General features: G+C 39.3%; 3 protein-coding genes across 5 annotated transcripts in view; 1 reads left to right on the top strand and 2 right to left on the bottom strand.

The window, feature by feature from the left end:
- Positions 1-1,087: 1,087 nt before the first annotated feature.
- On the bottom strand, positions 1,088-15,507 carry rundc3aa (RUN domain containing 3Aa). The gene is made up of 11 exons (XM_073842071.1): positions 15,225-15,507; positions 5,700-5,815; positions 4,483-4,616; positions 4,226-4,311; positions 4,042-4,131; positions 3,856-3,936; positions 3,614-3,779; positions 2,541-2,698; positions 2,335-2,454; positions 2,129-2,229; positions 1,088-2,054 (listed from the first exon to the last, which is right to left on the bottom strand). Exons 1-11 carry the CDS (start codon positions 15,491-15,493, stop codon positions 1,912-1,914), a joined length of 1,464 nt encoding a protein of 487 aa, XP_073698172.1. The 5' UTR covers positions 15,494-15,507; the 3' UTR covers positions 1,088-1,911.
- On the top strand, positions 6,741-12,235 carry zwi (zwilling). Its single transcript, XM_073842083.1, has 2 exons — positions 6,741-9,248; positions 10,851-12,235. Exon 1 carries the CDS (start codon positions 8,738-8,740, stop codon positions 8,984-8,986), a length of 249 nt encoding a protein of 82 aa, XP_073698184.1. The 5' UTR covers positions 6,741-8,737; the 3' UTR covers positions 8,987-9,248; positions 10,851-12,235.
- A 3,807-nt stretch (positions 15,508-19,314) lies between the features above and the next one.
- Positions 19,315-24,278, bottom strand: part of tlcd3ba (TLC domain containing 3Ba) — a 30,488-nt gene continuing 25,524 nt past the window's right edge. For all 3 annotated transcript variants that reach the window (XM_073842093.1, XM_073842101.1, XM_073842109.1), the window contains one exon: positions 19,315-21,502. In XM_073842093.1, coding sequence (XP_073698194.1) covers positions 21,262-21,502 — 241 coding nt within the window. In that variant the 3' untranslated portion in view covers positions 19,315-21,261. The remainder of the gene's footprint in view (positions 21,503-24,278) is intronic.

The raw sequence follows: 24,278 nt of genomic DNA on the forward strand, positions 1-24,278 counted from the left end.
CTTTTCACACTGAGGGACTTATATGCAACTATTACAGAACTGTCTGATGCTGCAGAAAGAAAAACGATGCATTACGAGCCAGGGGTGTAAACTTTTGACCAGATTTTTTCTTATTATCCTTAAAGATATTTTTTCCATTTAGTACTGCCCTTCAGAAGCTAAAAGGTTCAAACGCTCACTGATGCTTTAGATGGAAAAAACAATACATTAAGACTTATTTTGTCTTCTGGGAGACATGTAAGTACCTTCTGTAGCTTCTCAAAGACAGTACTAAATAAAAAAAATGTTATATTTAGGCAAATAAGAAAAATGTACACATCTTTATTCTGTTCAAAAGTTTACACCCCTGGCTCTTAATGCATAGTTTTTCCTTCTGGAGCATCAGTGAGTGTTTGAACCTTCTGTAATAGTTGCATATGAGTCCCTCAGTTGTTCTCAGTGTGAAAAGATGGATCTCAAAATCAAACAGTCATTGTTGCAAAGGGTTCAAACACACAAAAATGCTGAAAAACCAAAGAATTTGTGGGACCTGAAAGATTTTTTCTGAAGAACAGCAAGCAGCTTAACTGTTTAGGACAAACAAGAGACTCATGGAATATTACTATTACTACATAACTATTACTAAACAACAACAACAACAAAAAAACACACAGCTGTGGATCATTCAGGTAACAACACAGTATTGAGAATCAAGTGTATGTAAACTTTTAAACAGGGTCATCTTTATAAATTCAACTATTATTTTCTCTTGTGGACTGTAAACATCTTTTATGTGAAATATCTTATTCAGATCAGTACTAAATAAAAAAAATAACATGCATTTTGCATGACCCCTACTACTTTGGTCAAGTAATTAACATTTAGAAGAATCTACAAGGTGTATGTAAAGTTTTGACCTCAACTGTGTATTGTGTCTTTCTATTAGATCATCTCCTGCGTAGCAAAGCCCTTACAAGCAATATCCACTAGATGTCGAGCTCTCCCAGGAAGTGCCTCTATTGTTATAACTGCTGTTTGCCCTAAAGCATTCTGGAAAGAAAATGTGAGATTTACATGCTTTGAAATATTCATACAAACCAGTCTGAGCTGAAATAACAAAAGAATCATTTATTACAATTCAAAACTGCAGAGCACTGCCACCGCATAACAAAATAGACAATTATGCAACTGAAGAAACACAAGAAATAATGACAAAAGATTTGAATTCAGCTGACAACACTTGCGGTTACTTCCAGTCACGTCATATAACTGTTAAAGGAGCAAGTACATCAAGTCAGCGGAGGCATTTACAGCCTCGATAAAGCGCATTTCACATGCAGATATAGCCAAACAGCTTCTGTCCTGTTCTTTCCCTAGTCTCTCATATCTTTTGTTAATAAGCATATGAATAAGGTAATACATCTAAATCTGAGATTTAGTGTGGGCAGCATGACCAGATGTACCACTCTGTATATTCATGTTCATTAATGTATAACGAAAAACTGCGTTTTCATTTTAGCGTATCACTTTAACCTGTTTGTGTATTTGGTGCTGGGAATTCAAGGACTAATGAATTCAAAACTAACAGAGATAAGCTGCTGTGCATTTGGGCTTTAATATCAGGCTCAGGGAATGTTACAGACACTCAAACATGCCGATGAAGACCGTACTAAAAGGTGGAAGACAAGAGTGAATAATAAACTGGCAAGTAAAGATAAGAAAGTAAGAAGAGTACTGGAGGGTTTGTCATTCGTGGATTTTTCCAAGAGCTTACACTTCACAAAAGCCCAATTTAATACCTTGTATATATATATATTACACTGATTCAGCTCATTAGGATCTTTGAAGGATGTTTGTAGGACAGTTGTTTCTTGGAGGAATGTTGAGACAGCTCAGACTGAGAGTGTCTTGTTTGTCGGAATTTGGCGCCCCCTAGCTGGGAGACAAGGCGGGACTTGGCTCTGTGCTGATGTTGACCAAATACTCACTGGATTTGAGACTTGCCAGTGACTTACAGCTGGGTAGAGAAGCCAAAGAACCACATAGACCGAGCATAGAGGGAGTGTTGTCTTTAGCTGAAGAGAAGAAACATTAATTAGTAGTCAGCATTCAGACATGACTGTATTGTGTGTTAACCTGTGTTTTTTACCTGCTGACCAGGCTGTGTCTCCATTTTGATTGCCGTCTTCCTTCTGAGAGTCAGAGTTCAAACTCACATCAGCTGAGAGGTCCAAACTGTGAAAACTTCTCCTAAACCCAAACACATCATTTCATGATTAGATTGACTAAACTGAGTAGTGCTTTCCTGTGATCCAGGTGATTTCCAATGTGTGAAACAAGGTGTGGTCCGCTTACCGACGAAACAGCTTTACATTTCCTTGGTTGTTGGCGGCTTGTGCATTTGTCCATTGGTTAATGAGTGGAATAGACAGTCCTTTTACCAAATGAGAGGACTCACAAGGAATGATGCCAGTGCTGCAAAACATACCAGATGAAAGCCATTAGAGACTTCTAGTTGACACAAATGCAGACAAAGTAATTGTGTGTGTGTGTGTGCATACAGTTGTGCTTGTAGCTCTAGTATAACAGCCTCCAGTTCTTTCTTCTCTTGTAGACTCTGAACCTGTAGCTCCTCTAGTTTGGCATCTAGCCGCTTGTTCTCGGTTTCTACATTTTTCAGCTGGGATTCCCTCAAGCGGACCAATTCCTCTAAATAACCCTAAAATGACAAGGATTTATGGATTAGTCTATGAATGCACTATTTCTGTTTTAAAGGATTAGTTGACTCTAGAATTAACATTTCCTAATAATTTACTCACCACTGTCACCCAAGATTAAATTACGAAATTTTGAGGAAAACAGAATTTTTAAGTTTTTTAAAAATTTTAAATTTAAGGTCCGAATTGCAGTTTTAGTGCAGCTTTAAAGAGCTCTACACAATCCCGGCCAAGGAATAATGGTCTAGGGAAATGATCAGTAATTTTCTACATTTTCTATATACTTTTTAACCCAAATGCTCGTCTTACGAGGAAAGTAAGTAAGTGGAAGTACCGACCCTGTGTTTAAAAAGCGAACATGCAAAAAAAGTCAAATGCCCTTTACAAAAAAACTTTTTGAACCAAAGAACACAGGTGAAAAACAAATCACGCGTGACCTTGACAACTTGATTACATAATCTGTCAAGTGGAAGACCTGGATCACAGAGCTAGTGCTAGACAAGACCTTTATTGCTCAGCTGGGATTGTGTAGAGCGCTTTGAAGCTGCATCTGAACTCCAATTTGGACCTTCAACCCATTGATCCCCATTAAAGTCCACTATATTGAGAAAAATCCTGGAATGTTCTCCTAAAAAAAAAAAACTTAATTTCTTTTTGACTGAAGACAGAAAGACATCTTGAATGACATGAGTAAATTATCAGGAAATTTGAATTCTAGAGTGAACGAATCCTTTAAGCCACTATTGGTTGCTGAGTTTTGGAACATGGTAGCTGGTTTCTGTCTAATCCAAACTGGTCACTAGTTGCTAGACCATCTTGAACCAGCAAGACACCAGGTACCAACTTAAGCTGGATTTTTTCAGCAGGGAACAGCAGGTCAAAGCATCCAGTGAATGGAAGTCAAAAGCTCCCAATACCTTCTGGGCATAGACAATCTTGAATCTTTGCTCCATCTTTCTGCATTTGTTGCTCCAGGTCTCTTCGTCTGTGACCAAGGGAATATAAGGATGCTCGGCTACACTCTCATCACTGGCACTGCTGTCCACACTGCGGCGGTCTTCTTCATCACTCAGATAGTCATAGCTGCAGAGACACATTAATACCAGTAATGATACTAGAAGTTTTAGGATTTGTGTATAGTCAGCAAATGCAAACCTACCTTTGAGTGAACTTCAAGTAAGGTGTGTAGTCAATCACTGCAGGTGTCTTTCCATCCAAAACTTCTCCTTTTAGACAGAAACTAATGGTGGCCGAAAAAAGACAAACACTCAGTATCATATCACACTATTCTAATTGGTGCCACTAGTGCCAAAGAAATGACACATTCACAATGCAGTGTTCTTACCTGAAGTCAATGGCACTGAGTCCAATTAGCATCCCTGTCAGAACAGTAGCCTCCTCCCTTAGCATTATGGCACCATCATCATAAAATCTCCTGCAGCACAAATACAGATTTACAAATCTATTCAATGAATTTGAAATGATGAAGACAGCTTGCAAACTCATTGGAAAGAGAGCAGAGTTGTAACCTGGTGGTCCGAGTGTCTCTTAACGCAGTGGCTACATATTCAGACAGACGCTTCTCCATCAAAGCTACACGAATCCATGCTCGTCCCTGTAGGACAACGAGAGAGTAAACAGTTACAGATAAAGCTTTGCTATTGAAGCAGGATAGAATAAATCAGCACACCAGTATCCCATGGTAGGGACCAGCATCCAAAACAAAACATAAAATAATCATCTCAAGAGGGAAAAGATACAGTGCTCGAAGATAAAAGTGTCTTGCCTTTGCTCGTGATGTGCTAATGTTCTCAATGCTCTCAATGCTACTGATGCAGTTGTTGTGGACTTTACTGCAGGCCAGACGGATATAGTCCCAGAAACTCCTCTGGCCATCTGAACTGAACCAACCGCCTGGACCTGATAAGATCACCACAGATTATTCACGAATACCAACACACATTGGGAATTGACTGGAAAAGATGTTTAAAGTCAAAAGTTAACATACACCTTACAGAATCTGTAAACATACACTTGATTCTTAATACTGTGTTGTTACCTGAATGATCCACAGCTGTCATTTTTTTTAGTGATAGCTGTTCATGAGTCCCTTGTTTGTCCTGAACAATTAAACTGCTCGCTGTTCTTCAGGAAAATCCTTCAGTTCCCACAAATTCTTTGGTTTTTCAGCATTTTTGTGTATTTGAACCATTTTCAACAATGACTGATTTTAAGATCCATCTTTTCACACTGAGGACAACTGAGAGACTCATATGCAATTATTACAGAAGGTTCAAACATTCACTGATGCTCCAGAAGGAAAAATTATGCATTAAGAGCCAGGGGTGAAAACTTTTTAGAAGAATGAAGATGTGTACATTTTCTTATTTTGCCTAAATATATGTTTCATTCATTTAGTACTGCCATTCAGAAGCTACAGAAGATAATACGTTTCCCAGAAGACAAAATAAGTTAAATTTACCCTGATCTTTAAATTGAAAAAGTTTTCACCCATTAGTGAGCGTTTGAACCTTCTGTAATAGTTGCATATGAGTCCCTCGGTTGTCCTCAGTGTGAAAAGATGGATCTCAAAATCATACAGTCATTGTTGGAAAGGATTCAAATACACAAAAATGCTGAAAAACCAAAGAATTTGTGGGGATCTGAAGAACAGCGGGCAGTTTAACTGTTCAGAACAAACAATGGACTCATTAACAACTATCAAGACTAACAACAACAAAAACAGCTGTGGATCATTCAAGTGACACAGTATTTAAAATTCAGTGTATGGAAACTTGTGAACATGGTCATTTTTATAAATTCAACAATTGCTTTCTTTGGTGGACTATATGTAAAAAAACAATTACGTGAATTAAAATATTCAGGCCAGTACTAAAAAAAAAAAACATGCATTTTGTATGATCCCTCTTATTTTGGTAAAATAATGAACATTTTGCAGATTCTGCAAGGTATATGTAAACTTCCGACTTCAACTGTATATACCTTTGAAGCGATGACTGAGGATGTGCTCCAAAATTGCCGCAAAGTTGATGAACTCCTCCGATGAGTCATCAATAGGCTCAGCAGTGTACTTTTCCAACAACGTCTTCACCGAAAACCTGAGAGAGAAAGCAGAGAGACAATACATTGATATGCTACACAAAATATCAGATTTGGAAACTCTAAATTCTTTAGAAAAGCAAAACCATGCAGTGGTGAAATACCACGGTTTGTTAACAGTACGATTTACATCTTACAGACAGACACAAGAGCTAGCATTGGTGCAGGCCCTGCTCAACGCTGCCATTCTTACTGATGTAAAGACAGGCATTTTCAGGAGCGGTGCCACAGCGAACTGCTGAGGTCAATCCCAATTGTCCTGTGTGCTAGACAATAGCCTTTTGATGGCATATTCACGTTACCACTCCTGCCATCACAATTGGAGTCCTTGTGCCCCTGCCAGCATCTCTATGCTACTAGTCGGCGTGGAGACCTTTGTCCTCGCCTGGGTTCCATTCCATCCTCTGCGCCTGTTGTTTTTTTTTTTTTAAAAGCAACAGTATAGTGAGCGAATCTCCCTTGTATCCTAACACGCTCACGCTCACTTTCTCCACCCACCCAATGGCTGAATCGGTGGTGTGATCTATTTAGGGCTGTCCCGATACTGTGTACAGTTTTCTCCCAGAACAGTCCAACCTGCAAGGCGCTGGAATGCTAGGACTCTTGCCCACTCAAAGGGTAGAGGAAACAGAGAGCGAACTGAGAGTCTGAAGACCTGACGACCTACATGCCTTCATGGGGAACACCAGTATTACGGAAGGGAAGACTGCCCTGTCTGTGGGCGGCTCTTCAATAGCCCGGGGCAAGACTTCCATCACCATGGGCAAGTCCTCAATCACCCGTGGGGTCACCACTACCTCTATGGGCGACTCTACCATAACCAGAGGCAAGACCACCATCTCCCTGGGCAGAGCCAGCTTCAGCCGAGGCAAAACTACAACCTCCTTCCGTAAGGCCCTCATGCCCAAACGCCGGACCAAGTAGATGGAAAGGAGATCCACAAACGCTGAAATAAAGACCAAGACTTCAAAAGCAAGAAAGAGCACTGAGAAGGATGAGACAACAGATATACGGCAAGAGGACGACTCAAAAGCTTCAAAAGGAAAGGCTTTTCTTTTACTGAGAAAGACCTGCTTTACAAAAGGGAAAATCAAAATGATGAAAAGCAAGAAGGCCATCTCTTGGGGGAAGACGGTTCTTTCGAGGAGCAAGACCAAAATGAGGAAGGGAGAAACTGCGTTTGTGGTGGGTACAACTACAATCACTCATGGGGAGACTACTAGCTCTTTGAGCAAGGCCACTTTAAGTCAAGGGGAGAAGTCTGTCACTGTAGTTAAGACTTCCCTCAAGAGAGGCAAAGAAAAGCAATGGAATCTCTACTGGGATTTTCATCTGTGACTTAAAGACACAAATGTAACTGCAAACTGTGTATGTACAGAATACGTCTATGTGTGTCCACCAAGATTAACTTTGTAGTAGAGTGTTTAAGCAGGTTGGAAGTCCTGTAAGATGCAAGTGTTTGCCAGCTTGCTCTAGAATCGCACAGAAATGCTTTCTAGATGCAAAATGAAGTGTAAGTGTGTCTTAAATTAGCTTGGAACTGAGCATGACGCTTTTGTCACTGAAAGAGAATACGGTTGAATTTAAAATGAAGATTTGTCTGAGAGAACCTGTTCAGAGATCAGTCGCCAATCTGGTTTTCATGAAGAGAACATGCATGCATGTGTGAGGGTGTGCACTGCCACAACTAGAATGGCTGTTTTTGTTGTTCACATGCAGAAGTTAGATAATGATACGGACTCCAGATCTGGAATTGTATCATTTGATTGGACTAACCAAGTCATAGTAAAAAAGTAACTTCAACCACATCCTTACAATTAAAATGTGCATTGTTTAACTTCTTAATCTCACATTAAGTGTAGCATAAATCAACCAGTATAACACAGAATTAAATCAGAACTGTCAATAAATAAAATGTGTCTATCTTTCAAGTAGTTCAGAGGGTTTATTTCACTATACCTTAATCTGGACACACAGTGCTTGTCAAAATTTACAATGTGATCCAAATCAGATCTTAGGTAAAAGCCACTGTGCACTGTAATGTTTCTTTTATGTCAGACCGTGCAATCATAGCCAAGACTTTGGTCCCAGGCATCTCATCGATAGCTAGTCGAAGTGGACAGACCGCACGACTGCCAGAAGTGAACAGTGTGAACCTGGCTTTACCTAGCAGCTTGCACAAGCAAGCAAGCATCTCAAGAATTTGCTATATAGGCAATGTTTTCTTTTTTTACAATTGGACAGAACACAACACTTCGATGATAACTAATTTGACTGTACATTTTGGGGGTCTGACATAAAGCCATAAAAGCAGACCACACCCTTTAGTCTCAGCAATTCTGTGTTGGACAGTCCAACACGATATCTTTCTCAGAAGCCATGTACAGTATAACATTGGATAGCGGTTCTAGGGAGGCACAATGCCACAGAACTGAGTGATGTCACCACCAATTGTGTCGCTCAACAATGTGTTCTTCAGTGCTTTGCTTTAGCGATGGGACAATGCGGTCTACTGTCCGTGCTGCCCCCAGATAGAACTAAGGCCTCCTACGGCAGCCTCTGTCCATTCACGGCACACAGGGGAGGTATGTGGCCTTGCGGAGCCCACGTTATACTGCTCAACAAGGGCTTTATGCTGCATGGGGGTTGCTCTCACCACGCTTAGCATTCTGGTCCCATCCCGACACTAGCTGTTTGGACTGTCACACCCAGCCAGACACTGTCTGTGAGCGTTGGGATGCGTTGCTGCCAGGGCACGCGATGAGCCATTGTTACCTCATCCTGTAGAATCAGGAGAGAAGAAGCTTCCCAAGAGAAAGCTGAAGAAAATTTAACCCTGAACGTGCTCCAGGTCAGGTCATCTAGGCTGGCTGCTGGAGGAGAACACCTGGAGCTTCTCCGCCACCACCTTCGCTTCTGCCATGGGCAACACCAGCATCACTGAGGGCAAGACAGCCCTCAACCTGGGGAGCACATCCATCAAGAGAGACAAGACCAAGATCATGATGGGAAACTCTTCTATCTCCCGCGGGAAGAGCACGACATCCCTGGGCTCTTCCACCATCACCAGTGGCAAGACGAAGATCTCCATGGGTGGCGCCTTCTTCAGCAGAGGCACCAAGACTACGTCCTTCCGAAAGGCTTTTTTGGCCAAGAGGAAGACTCTTTAACGGGGAGTAAGGCCAAATCTTTGGGGAGGGTGCAGGGTGCTGGGAGTGGGATGGGGGGACAGATTCACCAAGCTGGGAACAAACAGGCAAATATCACCAACAGCTGAGGAAACATCATCTGCATCATCAGAACGTACCTTCGTGGAGATAAGTTATTGCATCTTGAATAATTGTTTGCCATTCAAAACAAAAACTTTACCTTTTGGACCAAGTCTCTTTTTTTGTTTACCTAAGATTTCTCTGGAATACTTCCTGGATACAGGTTAGTAACTAATGAATCCAGCTCCAAAGGATGATGGTTATGCCATGGACTTTTATTTGTAGCAATAATAGAATTACTTACGTAACACATAATTTAATGGTGCTAATTAACATATTTCATTGTTACATTGATATTCCAAAGTTCTACAAGGATCACTGATCTTGCCAGTTTGGATTTCAGTTTAGGCATCTGTAGATGTTTGATTTTGGCTTCATCGTTTGACCAGAGCGAAATTGGTGCAACCCAGTTAGATTTGGATACTTTAAACAACATAAACATTCTTGAGTCTTGATTTAGTTCTATGGCTGAACCCAGAGGTGTTTTCCACAAGGGTAGGGCAATCCCAAACCCTGAGAACAATGCTAATCAATGCAGGAAGGATAACTCCCAACACCAGCCGACCAAATACCATGGTTGCACACTATTCCTGGTCACAAGAGCAGTGAATAAAAAAAGGATATGACAAAGTTTGACAATGCGTAAAGGTAAAGTGTAGTGAAAATATAAAGATGTGCAAGTGTCTGAGGGTCAGCAGGGTGAGGGCTAGAATGCTAATGGAGGAATGTGGCAGCAAGACTGTCTTGGTACGATTTGACACTGAAAAACAAACGTGCAGCCACTTAACAAATGGCTTTTGTGTCCTTGGTCTCGCCCACTTTGGTAACAGGCCAAAAAGCCAGACCCTTCTAAGAAATATTACTTCACAGCACTTGCTTTTAAGATTGTGTTCGTTTTTATCAAGGCACCTTTGTTTGCACGCTATGAATAACCTTCCAGTTCTGGATTATTCTCAGCTTTTAAAGCCTACAGATTACTGATTATAACTCTAGATTGTTTTTGTACCTCCTTCTTTCTTTATGCTTTGGTTATTCTCTCCTACACCCTTTCCATCAGTCCTCCCTAGTTCCCTGTTCTGGTCCTCCTCTTCCAAGCCTGACCAATCATCCTTTCGCAACACCTCCCTCCCACTCTCTGTTTTGAACTTTTTAATATGCTTATTTCAACCCCCTTCTCTCACCCTTCTTGTAGGCAGTACCAGCATCATCTGCTAATTCTGGATAAGCTTTCCTACCCATTCCACCTAATAATTGCTCAGTGCAAATCTCCCCAGAGTGACTGCAGATTTAAAACAAATTCAAATTTCCTACTTTAACTGGAAGATGGTTCAGTGGGTTAGGTATTTGCGGAAAAGTAAGTGAAAAAGATTGTTTGTGTATTTGTGCATTCAGCCTCATTGCTTAGTTAGAATGAGTCAGAAGTCGCTGAGCTGGTACCAAGACATGTTTGGTAAAATAATTTTCCTGACATGTTCCTAGGAAATCAGATGGTCAGAGAACTAGATCTTAAGGAAGACGACGAATATACGGCAATTGATACTCAATTCCAACCCTTTAAAAAAAACATCTGAATAACATTGATCTCTAACACCTTTAAGAGAAATAGAAAAGGTAGAACACATTATCAAGACAACTAAAAAGTCCATAAGACATCATCTACAGTGACTTCTGTGTATCATTTCAGATGAAAAGTCAAACACAAAACTAAATCTGTTGATTGTACTATACAAAGACTGACACTGAATTCAACTGCTCATCCTTGCAGAGTTCTTGAATCACCAGAGACCACACCTTTACATTAGCTTCAGCTGTCTGGAAAACTTTCTCAAGGAGATGAGCAAACTGGCCATTCCATTATATTGGAAAGTCAAGACATGGGGACATCAACAAGAGCCTTTCTTTGACCGCTGGAACTCTTACCTCTCAACTTTGACCTGGGAGGCAGTCACCATGCCCAATTTTACTCTTCATCATATCTTAAACAAGCCCAATCAATGATGATGTTACTGCCATTCACTGTTACAGATCTCATGGTTCAAAGTTCTTTCCTTGTTAAAACAATGTCTGGAATATTCTTTTATGCAAAACAACCTACAGTGCATTCGAGGTATCCAATTAGTACAAACCAACGTATCATGATTATAATGAAACCTTTATTTATCCCCTCTGAAACTGACATTTGTTAAATCTGAGTGTAAAAACTGAAAAAGTAGAAACTGTGTAAACTGTGTGACTGTCTATAGTTATAGTATGTCAGTGATCCAGACTGTATGTGTAACCATTGAAAAAAACAGTAGAAATGCAACATCACTAATGTTTCGATCTTAGCGCAAAACAAACGCCGCTTTGAAGTAAGTGGGTAGGTTATGGGGATTAAACCTAATTATGTTTCTGTTGGTCAGAACCCTTCTCCACAATGTCAGCAGCTCTCAGTTTCAACAAAGATGCTTTGGATATTGGTTAGATTTGCTCCTGATTTCCAGCTTAGATCATCTACCATGCCCAATGTGATCTAGGGACCAAATTCAAACATGTACCTGACCTGATTCAGAATTTTAACCTGGTTTAAAGGTCGCTGAACTTTTATTAATGGGCATCTCACTGTGGACTGAGAGACGTGACAACAGGGGTGAGGGTTTGATGATTGAGAGTGAAGGAAATAAACGTAATGGTCTCCTGATCTCAATGTACCAGAGAAATACAGACACATGACAGAAACACGGGAGGTTTTCGCTACTTTGAGCAATGTGTCTGAGCTAATCACGATCCAATTTAAATTAAGCAGTGTTTGAGATTTCTTTGCTAGCAGCCATTAATTAAGATTCAATTTTTTTTCTTGTCAAGTCCTTTGTCCTGTGTAACTTGTCGTTTAATGTTTTAAACAGCTCTGGCATGGCCATACAAGAGATGTGGGTAGCAGAGAAAGGCCTTTGCCCTTCTACAAAAGTGTCTTTGTGTTTAGAATAATCTGAGGTCTGAAGTCCATTTTTGTAATTCTTTCTTGTTCATTTTTCCACACTGCATTAGCATAGCATGTGTTTCATGTGTTTAACAATTCCTACATTATGCCATCCAGATGGTAGAACCTTGGAAAGTTTGGTTCTAACCACGGTGCTGTATACTTAATAAATATGTGCTGACATTAATGAAGATCTATTTTTGTGTTGTTCTCCATATATCATTTTTTGGAAAATTTGGTTTTTACCCATTAAAGGAGAAGTTCACTTCCAGAACAAAAAATTACACATGCAGTCATCCAAGATGTTCATGTCTTTCTTTCTTCAGTCGTAAAGAAATTATGTCTTCTGAGGAAAACATTTCAGGACTTTTACTTCTATAGCTCTTTGTGTACTTCATGTATTCTAGTTCAAGGCAGTTAGGGTCAAAAAACTCCCATCTTATTTTCTCCTCCAACTTCAAAATCATCCTATATCGCTGTTTTACCTTTTTTTGTAAAGGGTGTTTGATGTTCTTTGCACATTCTCTTTGTAAACACTTGGTCGGTACTTCTGCAGCGATGTAAGATGATTTTGAAGTTGGAAGAGAAAATGAGATGGGTGTACCCTAACTTGCTTGAACCGGAATACACAGAGTTTCGTGGAGAGATAGACAAGACAAGCATTTGAGGTTAAAAAGTATATAAATTGTTAATTTTTTTTAGAAAATAACCAATCGTTTCACTAGATAAGACCCTTTTTCCTCAACTGGGATCATTCAGAGCCCTTTAAAGCTGCATTGAAACTGCATTTTGGAAGTTCAAACTCGTGGGCACTATAGAAGTCCACTATATGGAGAGAAATCCTAAAATATTTTCCTCAAAAAACATAATTTCTTTACAACTGAAGAAAAAAAAGACATGAACACCTTGGATGACAAGGGGGTGAGTAAATCATCTCTAACTTCTCCTTTAATATTTACTCATCTAGAACTCTTATTCCTATTTACTTCAGGCAAAGAGATGGGACTGATGATGTCACAACAGCTCGCCACATCACAATCATCTCTTTGACTAGCATTTCCATTATGACAACACAATGGTGCTGCTGTCCCAACAGGAGTGACAGTGTTCTGTGTCCATTCAGCAACTGTACATGGCCCATGCCTGGGGCGCCCCCAAACATGAATTATTCAACACCCACTTAATGTGCTGTACCAACCGACCGGTAAAGTGCAGCTCTGGTGCAGTCCCACACGGCCCTGCAGAACAGAATGCAGTGATGGAATTCGGTGTGTGCCTTGTACGCATCAGCCATGACTCACCAACGCACATTACACAGTGTGCTGGGATAAAATGTGCACGTAGTATTGCAAGTGTACAATAAGTGGCACTAGGCTGAGACACTTCAGTCTATTAATGTAAAAGTCTGTTGTGGAAAGTCAAGATCGTTATAATGCAGTTCTCCTAATAAGCTTCTAATAAGCTTTCGATTTCTGATTTGAAGCAGCACTAAGACTGTAAACTACTACCTTTAATTTGTGAGCCTGGACCACAAAACCAGTCTTAAGTAGCACAGGTATATTTGTAGCAATAGCCAAAAATACACTGTATGGGTCAGAATTATCGATTTTTGTTTTATGTCAAAAATCATTAGGATATTAAGTTAAGATCATGAAGATATTTTGTAAATTTCCTACCGTAAATATATCAAAACTTAATTTCTGATCAGTAATATGCATTGCTAAGAACTTCATTTGGACAACTTTAAAGGCGATTTTCTCAATATTTAGATTTTTTTTGCACCCTCAGATTCCAGATTTTTAAATAGTTGTTTCTCAGCCAAATATTGTCCTATCCTAACAAACCAGTGGACCAATGGACTTATATATGGTTTTGTGGTCCAGGGTCACATTTAGTAAACTGACTTATTCACTGGCATGCTGAATGAATGATGCAAATTAAACAAAGTTGACAATACATTCATTCTAGTGTGATTTGGTGATCAATAAAATAATAAAGGATAAAAATGAATGCATACACAGTTTGTTTAAAAAAAATGTTATTTGCATTCGACCTTCAAATTATTATTTGCAGTAAATGCAAGGGGAATCAACATGATATCTATTTGGCTCTTGCTTTTTGGTTTAGTTCACCCAAAAATTAAAACTGTGTCATTAATTACTCACCCTCATGTCGGTCCAAACCCATAACCGTTGTTGATCTTCAGAACACAAATTAAGGTGAATTCCAAGACACGTTCAAGTCCCAGAAAGGTAGTAATGACATTGTTAAAATAGTCTATGTGACAGCTGAGTTCAACCGTAATTTTATGAAGCTACAAGAATACTTTTTGTGCACAAATAAAATAAAATAACAATGTCCTTACTACGTTTCTGTGCCTTTACCGTGTCAGTTGCTGTCTACTTAGGGTCAGAAAGCTCTTGGATTTTATCCAAAATATCTTCATTTGGGTTCCGAAAATGAGCAAAGCTCTTACAGGTTTGGAACGACATGAAGGTCAGTAACTGATGACAAAAATTACATTTTTGGCTAAACTATCCCTTTAACATAATCCAAAAACCTGTATAGGCTAAGACGCTAAATGACATGACAAAAAAGTTTTAAAGGTAAAGAGATAACATTCCATGCACTTACGATGAATCATTCACAAAAGACCGGGAATGTCCATTAATAAAGTAAATAAGATCTTTTTTTTTTATTTAATGCTGACTTTGATAGATACATCGAGTACAATTCGGTGCTAATATATGATCATGTTTATTCGTGTAGCCCTTATTTAAGAGAAATAACTATCCTTTAATAAGAAATTACATTCACGTTTTTGTGAGAAGGTTCTATTAGGGTGAAGGTCATATTTTGGTTTAGCCTGACGACTGCACAGCATGAAAATGGTCGGATGGATGCAATGACGTCATGGATGCTGGTATGAAATAAGGGACCGACGTGCCTATAGGGCCTTTAATATTAAGCGTTTACGCAAAAATGTACATCAGAAAAACTACTATATACTAAGACGTATGCTCTAGTTAATATAATATAGAATAGTGAAAAAAAAAAAAAAAATTAGAAATATACCTTATCATAGTTCTAATCACCTAGGTATTGGGATATTGCAAGCTAACTGAAAACAAGCTTCGTGTTGTGGATAGCGGTTTGCTGTGTGTCATGCAATGAAACTACCTGCAGACGGTGATGAGATTCTTGCGTTCCACGCCGATGTTTCTAGACGACGATTTTTTCGACGTTAGACCCATAGCCATTGCGGTCTGGAGACAGCCTGACTTCATTCGGCGGAGCCTGCATCGAGCCTCTAGTTTCCCGGTGCGGCTCAAACCCCTCCCTTCTTCCGCCGCGCCGCTGCTGTAGATCCACTCCGGCTGAGGAGACGACCGGGGCTGGTGGGCGACAAGGGGACAAAAAGACAACCTCTGAATGCTTGCACCTCTCATCACTAATGAAAATGAAATGAAGGGTGAAAATGAAAAGCAAGCGTTCAGAGAAGTGTGTTATTATATATACCAACATACCTGATTCCGAATGAATATGTGGATGTGGAGAACGTCCAACTGGTGAACGATTTGAAGAGTTTAAACAATTATAGAATGTTGTGCAATGGTTCAAATTAATTGTTAATAAACCATATTAATACAAATTCAGTATCAGATAAATGCGTGGTTCTGATTTGGTAATAATAAAAACCATTTTAGAATTAAAACTATGGCAACCAAGCCTAATTTTGAGGGGAATTTTGAACACCAGGAATAAGCAAATATCCACGTAATAATAATAATAATAATTACTTATTATGTCAGCAGTACTGTCTAATATAATGCGCCACTGGCGTTAGAGATGATTCAGCTACAAAAATATCAATATTGAGTTGATTTTGTTGCAGTAGACTAGATTATAAAGCAAGTGTACAATTGGTCGCCAGGGGGCGTCGTTTACCGTGGTTTTCAGATATTCACAGATCCAAGAAGACGCTCCTTCACGATCTGAGAAAAGAGATCCAGCATTCCCTGCTGCCTACTGAACCACAGCGTGTTGTAAATTAACCAGAAATCTAGATTTAGTTTTATCAGTCTAATAATGGAAGTGCACTAAACTGTTAAAGCCTCTTTGGTGTTTCACTTACCAGGAATTGATCATTCTGTGGGCTGATGTATGTATGAACACAGATTATACTGAATGTTTGAGTTAATTTAAAGGAGTAGTTAACTTTCAGAACAAAAATTTACAGATAATGTACTCACCCCCTTGTCATCCAAGATGTTCATGTCTTTCTTTCTTCAGTCGTAAGGAAATTATGTTTGAGTAAAACATTTCAGGATTTCTCTCCATATAATGGTCTTCTATGGTGCCCCCGTATACAAGTTGTAAATGTTTTTAGACAATAACAGATTGTTTCGCTAGATAAGACCCTTCTTCCTCGGCTGGGATCATTTAAAGCCCTTTGAAGCTGCATTTAAACAGCATTTTGGAAGTTCAAACTCGGGGGCACCATAGAAGTCCATTATATGGAGAGAAATTCTGAAATGTTTTCCTCAAAAAACAATGTCTTTACGACTGAAGAAAGAAAGTCATGAACATCTTGGATGACAAGGGGGTGAGTACATTATCTGTAAATTTTTGTTCTGAAAGTGAACTAATCCTTTAAGTTATACCTAATATTATTTTATTACTTTTATATCCATTATTATTATTATTATTACAGGATTAAAATATATAAAAAATTAGATTTTTGAACTTTCACAGACCGTAAAGCTAGCAATGAAATGCGAAAATGTGACGATGTGACTAAAGTACAGCAAAAACAGCCATTTTAAATAGTAAAAATATTTCAAAATAAGTTTTCTATTTGAATATATTTCAAAATGTAATTTATTCCTGTGATTTCAAAAGCTGAATTTTTAGCATCATTACTCCAGTCACACGATCTTTCAGAAATCTTCCAAATATCTGATTTGCTTTTCAAAAACATTTATTTTTATTATTATGTTGAAAACAGCGGAGTAGAATTTTTTTCAGGTTTCTTTGATCAATAAAAAGTTCGGAGGAAAAGCATTTATGTCTTTATCATCACTTTGGATCAATTTAAAGCATCCTTGCTAAATAACTGACTGCAAACTTTTGAATGGTATATTGCAGCGATTGACATTAAGCTTTGACATTCACTTGTCCAAGTAAAAAAAATATCTACTTGTCCGGGGCAAAAAATGCTTTTTCTTCGGCGTAAATTAATCAATTCTGAAGCAATAGTCTCATCACTACTCTATAAGATCTTACTTTAATCAGAATATTTGTGATATTTGCCTTAAATTGATTTCTAGGACACTTTTTAACTTTATTTTCTTAACCTCACTAAATGTATGTGTCATCATCTACGTCAAATTCTTATATTTTGTCAATACATTCAGTTAGAATAATTAGACTGTGTCAGACAGTATCAACAAACTTCAACTTTCCATTGTTCAGGAAAAAACGAATCTGCATCAAAAATGCAATTTAAATGTATTTACTCAGACTGTTTAATGAAGATAAGGGGTTCCAAAAAATGCATTTACACAGTAAAATTGCAAATGCATAAATAATGTTATAAGATTAAGGTTTTACTTTTTTAAAGGAACACTCCACTTTTTTTGGAAATAGGCTCATTCTCCAACTCCCCCCGAGTTAATAAGTTGATTTTTACCATTTTGAAATCCATTCAGCCGTTCTCCTGTTCTGGCGATATCACTTTTAGCATAGCTTAGCATAGATCATTGAATCCTATTAGACCAATAGCATCGCGTTCAAAAATGACCAACGAGTTTCCATATTTGTCCTATTTAAAACTTGACTCTTCTGTAGTTATATCGTGTACTAAGACCGGTGGAAATGCAAAGCTGCGAGTTTCTAGGCTGATAAGATTAGGAACTACACTCCCATTTCGGCGTAATAGTCAAGGAAGTTTGCTGCCGTAATATGGCTGAAGCAGGCGGAGTATTATCAGAAATGAGTTCCCAGCTAGTTTAGCATTTGCACATGTGCTGCGTGGTATTACTGCTCCTGCTTCAGCCTTATTACGGCAGCAAACTTCCTTGACTATTACGCCGGAATGGGAGTGTAGTTCCTAATCTTATCAGCCTAGAAAATTGAAGCTTTGCATTTCCGCTGGTCTTAGTACACGATATAACTACAGAAGAGTCAAGTTTTAAATACAACAAATATGCAAACTCGTTGGTTATTTTTGAACGTGATGCTATTGGTCTAATAGGATTCAATGATCTATGCTAAGCTATGCTAAAAGTGATATCGCCAGAACAGGAGAACGGCTGAATGGATTTCAAAACGGTAAAACTCAACTTATTAACTCAGGGGGAGTTGGAGAATGAGCCTATTTCCAAAAAAAGTGGAGTGTTCCTTTAACATATAAATTTAAAATGTTGGAAAAATCTGATACTTCTATTGGTCAGATATAGGCTGCATGAGCCTCAACTGATGCAACCTTGATACTGTCCATATTCAGTCACCGTTTGCACTGCAAGTAATACAATCAGAATCATTCTCACCAAAGTTTTGGTGCTGCGCTAGTAATTGATGTTTTAATCAGGTTACTTGTCCGGTTGGGCAAGTAAAATTCTCTTTCTAAAATTTAGCTTTGGTCACATAAATAAATTGCATTTTAATATATATTCAAATAGAAAGCAGTTATTTTAAATAGTAAGAATATTTCACAATATTACTGCTTTTGCTGTATTTTAGATCAAATAAAAAGCACAGGAGACTTAAAAAAAAAAAAAAACATTCAAAATCTTACTGTTCAAAAACTTTTGACTGGTAGTGTAAATGTAGCAAAAATATTTAGATCGTTCTCTCTCCAAATAACTTTCAGTCAACTGAACGTCACCGAATCCGAACACTTGAGAATCAAGCCTTCTCTTATTGGCTGCACAGGCCGCTTCCCCAACTTTTGATGTGCTGTTTTACAGAACCTCTGTCCGTTGCAGAGACAAGTGTGATATAGTCAAGACACCTTTTTTTAGTAAAATTGATCAAATGATGGGGCATTTTTACTGCACATTTTACATAACTAAGAGAAATTGTGAACATGGAAATCCAGAGTCACTAGGATGGTGCTTCGATCCTAAAAAAAAAAAAACCTATTCAGACAAATTTCATTTAACGTATGCAGTATGCAATTATCCTTTTCTCTCTCACACAATCTCACACACACAACGCAGGTGACACAGAACCTTTGTTTCAGTATAAAAGGAGGTCAAACACAGCATCAGAGCACAGCAGGAGAGAGCAAGAGTATATTTCAGCTGAGAGAACCAGAATTACAGAACAGTCTTCAGGCAACTAGATAAACAGAAGCCCACTTAGAAGAACATTTAGATGTGAATTCATATGTACATTCAGACTTGGCCAAATAAATACATTAAATTAAAAGAATAAATTAACAAGAATAATAATTACATAAAAACAAAATCAGAAGATACATCATTCCTAGCTCAAAATATTATTTCTAACCAGCTCCCAAACCAGTATACTTTGCTATAGTTGAAAATACTGGCCCCTATTGATCCCTTAGAGTAACTGTTGTGATGACCCAGTGTCAAACAATCCACTAGTACTTTGTGTAAAGAGCATGTTGAAAGCATTACTTCTAAGGCTACATTGATGCCTTTGGGCATACGAGCTAAGTGTAAAGCAGCAAAACAAAAATGTTCTAGTGCGTAACAGAAACATGACTAACCTATAATAGGACTCCAATTATAGTGGTCCAGAACTAAATCCGGGACGTTGATCTAAAAAGATCTATGCAGTGCTTTTATAAGTTTTACAGTATTTCACAGACTCGGATGTTTGTTTAGCACCCCTCCTTGTGACAATTCAGTGCAAGATTCACTTCTAGAATCCAACTTGTGCGCCGTCCTCTTATTTTGAACACTAATAATACTGTTTAACATCAAACTGGCAGCCTTGTTCGGGTATATAGCAAAACAAGTAGGCCTGAGGGAGGTATGCGGCAACATTGTTACACCAATGACACTTTTAGCATAAAAGTGAAGACTAATTGGTGACTAAACACATCAAATATGGACCTCCTTTGTATCAGAAACGAAGGCTGACTGCTTGAGGAGAAGCAGTTAAAGACATCTCATCTTGTGTTACATAGCCATATTGTGGCGTGGATCTATTAGAGGTTAGCGAGGGCCATTATGCAGGCAGCCTCCTCACATAAAACTGTACGAAAAGTACAAACCAACTGGCTCAGGTTCGTCCAAGTGCCTTGCCAACTTCAGCCTGGTTTTTAAGTGCAGTATTTCACTCGGTCCCTTCCCCCCTGTCCAACGTCTGGATCCTAAAAGGATTGGAGTACTGCAGCAGAGATATGCTAATGCATTACCTCAGCCTCATCCAAATCCTTTAAATGACCCCTCTTCTGCTTTATAACTGCTGATTCACTAACTGGATGCAACCGCTGCCATCTTGTTGTTGTTTTAAGCTGTGACGAACACCAGGAAAGGGAAAAACAGAGATGGACAGCTGGAATAAGGCCATGCACCTACAGTGAGGGACTGTTTAGAATCAAACAACTTCGGTTTTCAGTAGTGAACGGTTTTGTTTTAAACTAATCCACCTGTAATCTGAGTAGGAATCTGAATAAATAATAAATAAGCAGAAAATCTAAAATAAATTAAAAGGCTATTTGGAATTCGACATAAATATGAATAAAACTTATGTACAAATCGACTGCGACATTTCTGTTTTCTTCTTCGAATCTGAAACCATGCCAAACAGAGAGAGAGCCAGAGATTCTCGTAGAGGAGAACAGGAATCCTTCCACCCGTCAATCATTTTAAATACTGTTCCCGTTGCGTTCGCATTCGCGTTCACGTTCACATCTCTTTTTCTGAAGCTTATGACCATGGTAATCTACAAATGATGCAGTAACGCTGCAAAGCAGCAGATGACATTTCCCCGACCTACTGCTCCGACACAAAATGTGCATGTTAGGGAGAAAACGATCTGTTTGGTTTGCTCTGCAGTCTTATTTTTCTTCTCAAAGAGAGGATGATGGTGAATAGCAAGGGTACGGACCTTCAGTTTCTTTGCTTGCTAACCCACGCCGCTGGGTCTAAGGTAGATCCACTTATTGTAGCAAGTTGATCTGCCTTTGGTCTAAACCTAACAACCCTGTACCTACTTTTCTATCTCTACTCCTCTCTCAGTGTGAGTCGGTCTCTCTGGGGCTGTATCCGTTGGCAGGGGGCAGGAGTGAGGTTTTTGGTTCAGAGTCTGTGCTGCTGGGGGCAGCTTTGTGCCGTGAGGCTCTGGTGAAGAGACGGAAGGCGCCTCGGCAGATAAGGGAAAACCAGTAGACCTGCGGGGCCATGAGCAAAGCTGCACCTGCGTTACACTGCCAGGGCACAGACAGCGGCACCATGTAGAAGGGGATGGAGGCGTACCTGTGATATGAGCACAAACAAAGGAGGAGAGTCAGCATACAGAAAATAAGTGAAAAATAGGTATCAATTTGCAGCCATATTTGCATGTCAGGCATGCAAAAACAACTCTTATCTAAGTTAGATTAAACTAGTGTGTGTACGCATTTAGAGTGCATTCTTTCACTGCATGATTCAGTTTATTAAAATCCACTTAGATTGATCACAAAATTCAAGTCATGGGGACATAAAATTTATACATTTATATCATTTCATATAGTTAATCAATATTACATGAAGAGTACGGTTTTATCTCCAAAAGTCAGTATGACTACAAATGTAATATTGATTTTATACAACAGTTAAATAAACACTATTAAATAAAGTTATTATTAAGAGACTTGCGTTTTAGTCACCATATTGCCTGTTTTCATCTCTATTTCGCCAACAAAAATCAATCCAAACACAGTTTTGCATCTCTGAGCAACATGACGTTTCGTTCCTGAAGGAATTAACCGTTTAAATGATTCTGTTCAATCGCATGCAGGGGCGGACTGGGACAAGATTTCAGGCTGGGAAATCTCACACTCATCTGGGCCATTCTATAAACCCACAACAAATTCTGAAACCACGGACAACAATATTTTTTGTATGGCCATCATCATCACATAAAAAAAGTTTAAATCCCTAGGCTAGTGCCGCACAAAATAATTAAAGGTTATCTCCTGATCTTCCATTTACCTTTTTAGTCTCTACATTTTTCCTGACATCATGTGGGATAAGTGATTTTCAGTCCTCAAGCGCGGACAGAACGACAGTGCGTAAGTGAGTACTTAAATACTGTATTTTCTATAGCGATTGTTACGTTTAGCTGCTGCAAGATCAACACGTCTGTGTTTTTCTATTTTTCTATTTATTTGGTTATTCGTTTCTGCTTGTAGTGAATTGGTGCTAGATAGCACATCCTTGTTTCCTCTTTATTTAGTTTATTCGTTTCTATTTACATTTAGCTACTGCTGGAAAGCAGTTGTTCCTTCGGTATATGTCTTGCCGGTGTTTTCATTTTAAATTGTAGTTTTGATTGCACTTATTCAAATTGAAATTCTGAGCTGACGGCCAAGGGAAGCTTTTGTTAGTCATATCGCTCCCTTCCTGAGCACGCTTAAAAGTGAGAAGTGTGCTTAGTTTCAGTTTGACCTATTTGCCCATTTGTCGACTCACTCAGCCAAGGAGGTGTACCCAGCTGTTGTCAGTGAAGTATTGATTGTTGGTGTATTTAACTGCGTCATATCAGCAGACGCTGAAGCGTCAGCGGAAGCGTTCAGCCTCCTCACGTGAAGACCAACGAGAGTAAAGACTGCGACTTGTTCTGCGCGACTTATCCAAGCAACGAAACCGACAACGCACTTAAGTATTCCTTTCCTTTATTTCACTCTTCTTTCTGTCCTACTGTACCATGTGTTTCCAACTCATTCCGGTAATCGCTACACATCGCTCTAACATCACACGCACACATCGACGCAATCTTTCTAACCTGCGTCCTATCGACACCTCTTCCACTGAACCTTTCTCTTTCACGGTTGGGCTCTGGAACTGTCAGTCCGCTGTCAACAAAGCTGACTTCATTTCAGCCTTTTCTTTACAATCTGGCCTGAGCATCCTAGGCTTGACTGAGACCTGGATTCGTCCAGAAGACTCTGCAACTTCTAACAACTGGAAATACTCAACCCATTCTCCTCTATGCAATTATAACTCATTTGAATCTCATACAATCACTGTAACATCTCCTATCAAACTCCATGTTGTGGTAATTTACCGCCCTCCTAGTCAACTTGGCTTCTTCTTAGAAGAGCTGGATGGGTTGCTGTCCTCTTTTCCAGAGGATGGCAGCCCATTTCTAGTCTTTTGGGACTTTAACATTCACCTTGACAAACCCTATGCTGCAGACTTCCATTCACTTCTAGCTTCATTTGATCTAAAACGCATCATCACTTCGTTCACCCATAAATCTGGCAAACAAATTGATCTCATTTACACACGAAATTGTATTTCAGACAACGTTGCGGTCAAACCCCTACACATCTCTGACCACTTCATTACACTTAACCTACATCTTGCTACTTGTGCACCCCCAACCCCTCTACCTGTTACTTTTAGACGAAACCTACACTCTCTCACCTTCCCACCTTTCTTCCTCAGTATCCTCCTCCCTTCCCTCTCCAACTCACTTCTCATCACTGGACACTAATGCAGCAACCGACACCTTATGCTCCACTCTTACCTCTTGTCTAGATGATATATGCCATCTCTCCTCCAGGCCAGCACGGGCTGCTCCTTCGAACCCTTGGTTATCCGATGTTCTTCGTGAGCATCGGTCCAAACTTAGGGCAGCCGAGAGAAAATGGCACAAATCTAAGGATCCATCTGACTTGAGTATGTATCGGTCTCTGCTTTCATCTTTCTCTACCCAAGTCCATACTGCCAAATCTTCATACTTCCACAACAAGTTTAACAATGCTCCGGATGCACGCAACCTTTTCAAAACTTTTAATTCACTGCTTTGTCCCCCTCCACCACCTCCCACAACTTCTATAAAAGCTGATGATTTCGCCACATTCTTCACAGACAAAACTGCATCTATCAGCAGTAAGTTCTCAGCTCCACACATACAAGAACTACAATTGACCACACTCATGGCTGGAACACCCCTCTTCTCCTTCTGTCCTTACTCTGAGGCAGAAGTAACCAAACTTTTGTTCTCCAGCCATCCGGCGACATGTCCTTTAGATCCCATCCCCTC

The sequence above is a fragment of the Garra rufa genome, chromosome 1, assembly GCF_049309525.1.
Source record: "Garra rufa chromosome 1, GarRuf1.0, whole genome shotgun sequence".
Classification (NCBI taxonomy): Eukaryota; Metazoa; Chordata; class Actinopteri; order Cypriniformes; family Cyprinidae; genus Garra; species Garra rufa.

Coding starts and splice junctions, on each gene's coding strand:
- zwi (XM_073842083.1), top strand. CDS start 8,738: ATGGGCAACACCAGCATCACTGAGGGCAAGACAGCCCTCAACCTGGGG.
- rundc3aa (XM_073842071.1), bottom strand. CDS start 15,493: ATGAGAGGTGCAAGCATTCAGAGGTTGTCTTTTTGTCCCCTTGTCGCC. Junction 3,937..4,041: donor CTCAGTGCCATTGACTTCAG/GTAAGAACACTG, acceptor GGCCACCATTAG/TTTCTGTCTAAAAGGAGAAG. Junction 3,780..3,855: donor TACTTGAAGTTCACTCAAAG/GTAGGTTTGCAT, acceptor GTGTCTCTGCAG/CTATGACTATCTGAGTGATG.